Genomic DNA, 9204 nt, shown 5'->3' with positions numbered 1-9204 from the left:
ATGCTCAGAGAGTAGCCGGCAACAAGTGCGGGATCAAAGACGCGCACCGCCAGCCCAGTGCAGCCGTACTACTCCGGGTGATAGCGACCCGGAAGTAGTAGGGGTTTGCCGGCGAACGGTTCGCCTACATCCCTACTTCCTGGAAGCAGACATATTGTTAACATCCTATTGGCTGGATAGCGTGTGCGAGAGGCAGAGGACATTGTAACTATTTTCTCAGCCAGAGGGAACTGCAGCAGGAGTGAGTGGGTGAGCTAAGTGGCAGAGGTGTATGCCTTGCCATAAGCCTAGTGCAGTTAATCCCTGGGTCCCCTGTATAAGCGTTTGCCTGTGAACTGTAGGGGCTGGCTTTACTGTGTACTCCACATGTGGTGGAACTTTTTAATGCAACTTTTTTTTATGAAGTTTTACAATAAAACTAGACACTTTAACGCTATGAGGAGGTCCCTCCTGTCTTGCTTATTTGCACATACAGATCTGGAGCAACAGAAAGCGGATTGCCAGTGAGGCTGCTGGGTGGCCAATACCTCGAAGGCGATAATGGGCCCAGGTGGCCGCAGGATCTGGTGAGTCTCCCCCTGAAGGGGGGGGGTCTGCTTTTCATCTATCTATCCTCTGATGTTTAAAGTACAAGTATCTTAGAGCGCTGATTCCCCTTGAACTTTGATTGATGGTGCACACATCTAGGAATAGCACTCCCAACGGCCAAATCGTTGATCATATCGAGGATTGGACTGTGGTTGATGCTTGTTGGGGTTATATCACCCTAAATTAATATTTGTATTTTGCACATATATACGAGCGCAGTATTGGGGTGCTATATTTCTTCATCATTGCCTGGGCGATGGTTCTGGTCATGCTCTTCTAGAGTAAAAGAGCATTGATGGGGAAATGGTGTTGGCCGTAGATTTTCTTTTTCCGGTAGGAACTTATACTGGAGGCATCACGGTTTTTTCCTAAAATCGTACTAAGTTAATTGGTCCCTACCCCATCCATTTGCCCCATTAAACACGCTAGATTTTCAGCCCAGGTGGCCGATTAGGGCCATCTCTGCCAAGGATCTAGTGTATGTACAGTGGATCCAATCCTCCTCAACAAATCACCCACTAAAGTGCAGAATCATCTTGCCCAAAAACACTGTTCACCCCCTTATTAAAGGGGTTCTGTGGCATGTGTAAAAAAACCAAAAACTAACACTTACCTGGGGCTTCTATCGGCCCCCTGCAGCTTTCATGTCCCGCGCCATCCTCTTCCAATCCTCCGTTCCCCACCGCCGGTCCCGGTCTAATTATTTGTCTAACTAGACGAATAATGCTTGCTCCCGCGCGTGTCATCGGGAGCTTACTGTGCAGGCACAGTATGAAGTTTTCTTGTATTGCGCCGGCGCAGTAAGCTTCCGATGACGTGTGTGGGAGTGACCACACGCACGGCCACGCAGCTGCACTCTAGCTGCAGGAATAATTAGAACGGGACCGGCGGCAGGGAACGGAGGATCGTAGGAGGATGGCGCGGGACATGACAGCTGCAGGGGGCTGATAGAAGCCCCGGGTAAGTGTAAGTTTTTCTTTATTTACACATGCCACAGAAACCCTTTAAATTGAACCAGAGACGAAGCACCCTCATTTATTTTACCATATATATCAGTGGGAACATTAGAGAAAACACCTAACCTGCTCTGTTTCATTCTTCACTATTCAGCTTGCTTCTTATCAGCCCTGATAAAATCCCCGACTGAGCATTCAGTCTGGCTTTGCTATAATGACTCCGCTATGATTCCTGAGCAGAGCCACAAGGGGGCAGGCTTGGGCTTGAAAAGACACCAGAGAACACAGATTCAGCTATAATGATTCCTAAGCAAAGCCAGACTGAATGCTCAGTCTGGGATTTTATCAGGGCTGATAACAAGCAGGTTGAGCAGTGAAGAACGAAACCGAGAGCAGGGTAGATGTTTACTCTGTCCCCACTGATATATATTGTAAAATACATAAGGGTGCTTAGTCTCTGGTTCACTTTAAAGGGGTTCTGTGGCATGTCTAAATAAACAAAACATGACACCTGATATATGTCCCCACTGATGTATATGGTAAAATACATGCAGGTGCTTTGTCTCTGGTTCACTTTAAGGATGAGCTTCTGAATTTGGAACTGTTCTGAATGTGACAGAACAGAAACATACAGCATGTGGCTGGTGGCAGAGGGTTTAACTGACCTTGGTTGCTGCGCTGCAGAACGCTGACGCTTCCTCCTTCACAGCCAGAAGGAGGAAGTATCGGAAAGATGGAATGTGACATGGAGCGCTGTGGCCAGAGGCAGCGACAAGGGTTAGTTATTCCCCCCCCCCCCCCCCTTTGTCGCAACAGAGTTCCAAATGTGGAGGCACATTACCCCTCATGCTCCACTGTGTGCCACATGTTGTGCCCCTCCCCATAACACAAGACTGTGGAGTCAGAGTCAAGGAGTTGATTTTTGTACCAATTTCACAGCCCTGGTAAATATTAGACTAAGTAGCCAGAGCAATTTTGGGTACCTGGAGTCAGAGCTTTCATAAACTGAGAAGTTACATGATTTTTGTACCAGCTCCACAGCCCTGCCATAGCAACAGAACATGTTTTATAGGCTAACGAATTGTCCATAAAGTACGCTGAAAGGTCATGCCATGAAATGTCCAAGGCATCGAGTCCCCGATCCCTGCAGGTGACAGTGATTGTGCCTGTGTACGCACATTTAGACTGTGGCAGGGACTATGGTAAGTATTCATTTGTGAGCTCCTCTGAGGGACGCATTGTGACATGACTATGTAAAGTTCTGCAGAAGATGTTGGCATAGATAATAATAAATACATTTTCCAAATTAAGAGAGACAAATATTACACAGTCCACTTTATTTCGAGTTCTATAAAACAAAAACATAACATCCTCTTTTCAAAAAGAGAACACAACCCAAATAACATGTAACAGAGCTGGTCACAGTGTACCCTGGTACAGAAACAGGAAATCAGAGCATTGTAATACAACTTGTTACCGTGAGATATAAATACATGGAACAGTAAAATATAAACATTGTAAGTACTAAATACATATATATAGAAAGAACAAGATGGCCTCCGTACACTGCGGGTAAATGCATCGGTGTGTCATCTTCTTAAAATAGACTCGACATACAGGAAAGATTATTCTTCTACCACGGCTGGAGTTCAATTCTAAGAGAGGTGAAGTGATCATCGTTCTTAACATCTAAAAGAGAATAAATATATATATATTTTTACGATAAAATCCCAAGCTCATCTTCAGTGAGGTTTTGTTCACATTATAAATCGCCAGCACTATGGCAAGCACTGAGCGATTTATACTGTGATTTTTACAACGCTTTTCTAAGCGCTTTTGCTCAGCAATGGTTTTTTTTTTTCACTTCCTGACATCATTCAGGAAGTGAACTCTTTAACCCGGAAATGAATAAATATAATGTATTTATTCATAAAAGTGTTAGGGAAATCGCTATTAAAGTGCTTTTTCAAGCAATTTGCGATTTCCCTATACCTTCCATTTAGCAGCGCTCAGTAAATGGTACATGTAGCGCTTTTGTGATTTCAATAAAATGGAAACGCTTACATGTGAACGCCGTCATAGAAAATCATTACACAATCACTTTTAGGCCACAAAATCGCCAGCGCTTAAAACAAATCAGTAAATGCTCATAGTGTGTTCAGCCCTGAGATACATTTAATACTTTTTAATAAAGAGACTATTCCGTCTGATATAAACATGCTACGGATCCTCCTCTCAGATAAAGTTATAATTACTTGCCAAGTCTGTTTTCTCCAACTCTCTCCTGAACCCCACGTCTGCTGTCATGTAGCCCCGCCCCCTTGTGGAAGAGTGTCATGGCCTTTCTCTATCCAAGATACAGGACGTGTCACGGAAGCGACAGAGCATTTCTCTGCAAGGGGCCGGAAGCCGTCACACACCGGGTTCAGGGAGTGAGTGGAGAAATGTTTATCTTAGACTGAATAGTCTCTTTAACCACCCTGGCGTTCTATTAAATGTGCCAGGGTGGATGCGCAGCACTATTTTTTGAATTTTTTTTTTCTATTATGTAGCTAGCCTAGCGCTAGCTACATGACTCCCCCCTCCCTGCGGCGTCCGCCCAGCCCCTCCGATCACCGCCGGCGCATCTTCCCATAAGGAAATTCGGTTCTTAACGGGATTTCCTTTAGGGCTTCCCCGTCGCCGTTGTGACGATCGTGATGACGTCATCGGGAGTCCCGATCCACCCCGCACTGATTGGCCAGGCTGCGCACAGTGTCTCGGGGGTGCCCTCTAACACAGCATGTAGCGGCGCATCGGCGATCAAGTTAGACACGCAGCTAGCAAAGTGCTAGCTGCGTGTATCAAAAAAAAATTATCAAAATCGGCCCAGCAAATAGTACTGTTATTAATTAACGGCTTATTGGCTGGTCTGTCTTTTTACCTGAGGGAGGCGAGTCCACCCGCGTCCCTCCTTTTAGACGGTTTTTAATTATTTTATCCTTGTTGGCGCATCTGTTGGTTTTGTTTCTTCTAACTGTTGCTGTTATACTTCAAGAAAACAAATCCTGTAAAACATCCCCCCCTTCCCCCCCAAAAAAAACACAACACAAACTTACAAGTTGCTAGTGCTCCATCGGTGAAAATTCTATCAAGTCAGATGTAGCAATGCTTGGCACATAGTTTGTGGGGGTGCGATTGACCTGTAAAGAAAATCAGTAACAGTCTAAGGTGAGCTTATAATAAAGCAGGGATGCGCCCAATGGCGACTTTTCTGCACATACGTCTAGTTTCAGCGGACATTGAAAAATGGCTAAATACAATTCACCCTCTTAGTGACAACTCTGGCTCTTGCTGTGGCTGGCACCCAAATTAGTCATTGAGTGCCGCTATAGCTGTAATTCTCATTATAGCCCTTGGCGGCACCCAAAACATTGGCGAGTTCCCGACTTATGAACAGCCCCATTCCTTTAGCAGAGGATTTGCAGTGGAAGTAGCAGCGGTTCTCTCACCTGCTCCGGGTGCCTCAGAGATGAGTGACGTCTCACCCTCACTCTTGCATCACGTAATGATGGGATCAGGAAAGGCCGGCACTAGGGGAAGCAGGAAGGGTGAGAGGATGTCGCGGATTGCTAGAGGCGCTTGAGCAGGTGAGAGAACCGCTGCTGCTTCCACTGCAAATACTCTGCTAAAGGAATGGGGCTGGAGGAGCGTAGGAAACATAAGGGGGACATAACAAGGCACAGAGGGGAAGACTGGAGGTACAGGGGGACAGAGGTGGCACAGATGGGGACACTGGAGGTACAGGGGGACAGAGGTGACACAAAGGACAGTGGAGGTACAGGTGACACAGATGGTGACACAGATGGGGACACTGGAGGGACATAGAAGGGGACACTAGAAGCACAGGGGGAGATAAGGCACAGAGGGTGACAATGGAGGCACAGGGGGTCAGAGGTGACATAGAAGGGGACACTGGAGGCACAGAGGTGACATTGGAAACACAGGTGACACAGAGGGGGACACTGGAGGCACAGGGACAGAGATGACACAGGGGGGCACATGAGGACAGAGGGGACCACAGGTGACAAAAAGGGGTCACTGGGGGCACAGGGGAAAAGCGGCAACACAGAAGGGACCACTAGAGGCATGGGGGGGGGGGGGGGGGCATAGAGGAGGTACAGGGGACAGAGATGGCATAGGATTCCAACTCTACAACAGATTCAGTTTAAGAACAAACCTACAGTCCCTATCTTGTTTGTTAATCGGGGACTACCTGTAAAGTGTATGTGTGTTGACTGGCTTATGCGTGGGTGATGTGTGGACTGGATGGGGGGCTGTATGCAGAGCTGGCGTTGGAGCGTGCTGTAGAATGTATAGCTACCTCTCCTGGCTCCGCCTTGCATCTTCGAGTGTCCGTGGCAACTCCTGAACTGGCCTGTAGGGCTCACTGTGGTCACATGACAGCGCGCTTGGAGCTCTAGCAGCCAGTTCAGAAGCAGCCGGGGAATTGGCCCTTATAATACATGGAAATGGTAAGGTGTGTGTGTTTGTGTATAAAGTTTAGCAGCTCAAAGCTGCAGCGGCGAAGTGTCACCCTGACCAATACAATGCATGCTGGGAGATGTAGTATATTAAAGTGACTAAATACGAAGAGATGAGGTCACATTAACGTACTGTTTCTCCCAGTGTGCATTGCGGCAGCCAGGGCGACACATCCACCCAGTTATGAGCTGCACTCTCATAAGTTGGAGCTGTGCATTTAGACAGGGAACCAGGGAGCAGACGCTTTTAGGAAAGGAGAGGTTTGTTTTATATTTTATGGTGCTTATGTTACTTAAATTGCACTCTGCTCAGCCTACAGCAGACAGGGATGTGAGTGCTTTGTTCTGCTATTTGTTGTTTAAATACTGTTACATTTGTTTTTATTGATTTTAAATGAAATTAAAAAATAGGGAAAAAAATAAATATTGAACACATCTTTGGCTTTGGTTTGTGTATAAAATAGGTTTTATTTACAGGCTTCCAATGTGTATTTTAGAAGAAAATTGAAAAAGCGGCTTGCAGGTTGCAGACGTGTGTGTCGGGTATCAGATTCACCTGCAGAGTTGTGGGTGTGAAAAATGAGATCTGTGCAGGCCTTTAGCTCCTGTATTAAAGTGGACCTCTGCTCTAAACGATACACAACAGCATAATAACCTTTAGTGCCCATTTACACTAGAAGTGCTTTTCTGAGCGTTTTGCGATTGATTAGTGGTTTTTAAAATCGCTCCAATTCACTTTCATTAGAATCGTGGTAAAAATCGCTGTGATTTTCGCATACACTATTGCAAAATCGTGGTGATTTTTTTCCACGAATTTTACGAAAGTGAATGGGAGCGATTTTACAAAAACCACTAATCAATCGCAAAACGCTCAGAAAAGCGCTTCTAGTGTGAATGGGCCCTTAAACAAAAAACATTTCTTTAGTGCAGCTGATACAAATCCTAAAATAAATCTGCAGTTTCTACTTCCTGATTCATGGAAGCAGACACATCCTGTGCTTTTACATGGGCTTATCTGCCATGCAGTCATGTGACCCAGGGAGGGATCAAATTACAACTAGTGATTAGACACAAATGAGGGGGAATTACACAGGCTAAACTCTGTTAAAGGATACCCGAACTGACATGTGACATGAGATAGACATGTGTATGTACAGTGCCTAGCACACAAATAACTATGCTGTGTTCCTTTTTTTTTTCCCCTCTGCCTGAGAGTTAAATATCAGGTATGCAAGTGGCTGACTCGGTCCTGACTCAGACAGGAAGTGACTACAGTGTGACCCTATCCGTATGTCTCCCAGGTCTGGATTTGAGCAGCCCTGGTCATGTGACTTCATAATTGAAGACCCTCCTAGTGAGTATGGTAGAGGTTTAGGGTACACAGTCAAGGTGATTTATATCTATCCATTGGAAAAAAAAAACACCCTGGGCTTTTGGGTAATAACTACGAAGAAACCATTTATTTACCATAAATACTGAACAACGTCTGAAACTGTCATCATGGAAGTCCCGTGGATGGTGTGTCCTGACTCCTAAAAAGAGAACAAAAAATATGCCTATAGTGCTGGAATATAAACACACTTCGCAAAGTCAGTTTAGGTAAAAAAGCATCGGACTGTATTTCCTTTTAAAAAAAGGAAAAAAATTTTATGGTTTAAAGAGGAACTGTAGTGAAAATGACAATGAATAAAATTGCTTATTGTTTGCAATATTCGGTCATAGATTATTTAGTCAGTGTTTGCCCATTGTAAAATCTTTCCTCTGTTCAGAATCCGCATTGTTAGTCTGATGGTAACATACCACGGTTTTTTTTTCTCCTTCCTGTGAATGTTCTCTTGTTTTTCTTCCTGACTAGAGTGCCTTTATTTGCTCCTTGATGTGATCGCCGGTGGCAATTAATGTATGTTTACGTCTTTATAATGCTGCATTTAATGTATTGTATTTTTTTTTTTTTATACTTTTCCAAATAAACTTGGTATGTAAAAAAAAAAAAATCTATACTCTGCCCAATTTACAGTCTGAAATTTATTGCTGATGGTGACATCTTTAGTTCTGCCAGGTAATCTGTACGAAATGTTTGTTACCGAGAGTTCTATGCACAGAGGGAGTTGCTTGCTTGGCCATTATTTCCCACAATGCGAAAAGGTTCACAAAGGGCAAACTGCCAAGACCTTGGTCATGACATCACACTGTTGGAGGGGTTTCACCTCTATCAGCCACACAACCCCCCCCCCCCCCCATGTTCTATTTGAGAAAGGGTAAAGACTTCTCATGGGAATGGGGGGGGGGGGGTGTAATCTGCTACGAATTCGGATCTATCCTTGGTTATAAGTTTCTCTTTAAAGAAATGCATTCTTGCCTACAACAATACACAGTAACATAAGAAATACATGTGCTGGGGTAGGTAGGTGCTCTTTTATGCTGATACTTAGTCTGATCTGGATGAACATAGATTTGCTTTTGTTATACAATGGGTAGGTTGGTAAAACTTCTGTCTTGGACCGTGTGCTGGTGCTTTCTTTCTTTTTTTAAAGTATGACCCCGACATGATACTATTTCAGGAGACACATCTGACCAGAGACTATCCTGAGGCTACATAGGCATTGGGTGGGATGGATCATTTTATACACCTCTAACTCCCGCACAGTCTCTGTATTAGTGCATAAGAGGCTGCGGTGGACAACTATCAAAAAAAGGTAGACTCAAATGGTAAATACATTTATGTTCATGCAGAGCTTGAATCCCTCCCAATTAAGTTGAAGTATACTTATCCCCTGCTGCCAATCTCAATGTGTTTGATTCCTTTTTCCTAATGCTGCTTGATGACAGGGGACCCCCATTCTATGTATGGGCGATTTTAATTGAGTAATACAGTGCTGTTGACAGATTTCTTGCCCCAGGTCCCTGCAGGAATCCTAGTCACTCAGATTTAGCAGGATGGGGTGGTATGGTGGTTGGAGGACCTTTAACTCTGGGGACCTTTTGAGAATATATCTGGGTCTGGCTAATTCCCTTGCGCTATCAAGACTTAAAATGAAGAATCTCTTCCCAGTTACTCATTCAGATTGACAAGGAAGGGGACTCTTTTAGCTCCCCATGGAAATGTAATAGTGGCTGGATAGTGTACTTGTTAAGGG

At 44.7% G+C, this 9204-nt stretch overlaps 1 protein-coding gene across 2 annotated transcripts in view; it reads right to left on the bottom strand.

The window, feature by feature from the left end:
- Positions 1–2866: 2866 nt before the first annotated feature.
- LOC137533172 (disks large-associated protein 5-like) overlaps positions 2867–9204 on the bottom strand; it is a 65997-nt gene continuing 59659 nt past the window's right edge. For both annotated transcript variants that reach the window (XM_068254403.1, XM_068254404.1), the window contains exons 18-20: positions 7535–7599; positions 4643–4726; positions 2867–3233 (exon numbers count right to left, since the gene is read on the bottom strand). In XM_068254403.1, the coding sequence (XP_068110504.1) occupies positions 4649–4726; positions 7535–7599 (143 nt within the window). In that variant the 3' untranslated portion in view covers positions 2867–3233; positions 4643–4648. The remainder of the gene's footprint in view (positions 3234–4642; positions 4727–7534; positions 7600–9204) is intronic.

Source organism: Hyperolius riggenbachi, chromosome 9 (assembly GCF_040937935.1).
Source record: "Hyperolius riggenbachi isolate aHypRig1 chromosome 9, aHypRig1.pri, whole genome shotgun sequence".
Lineage (NCBI taxonomy): Eukaryota > Metazoa > Chordata > Amphibia > Anura > Hyperoliidae > Hyperolius > Hyperolius riggenbachi.
The sequence above is the reverse complement of the archived record's forward strand: the minus strand, read 5'-3'. Positions and strand labels throughout refer to the sequence as shown.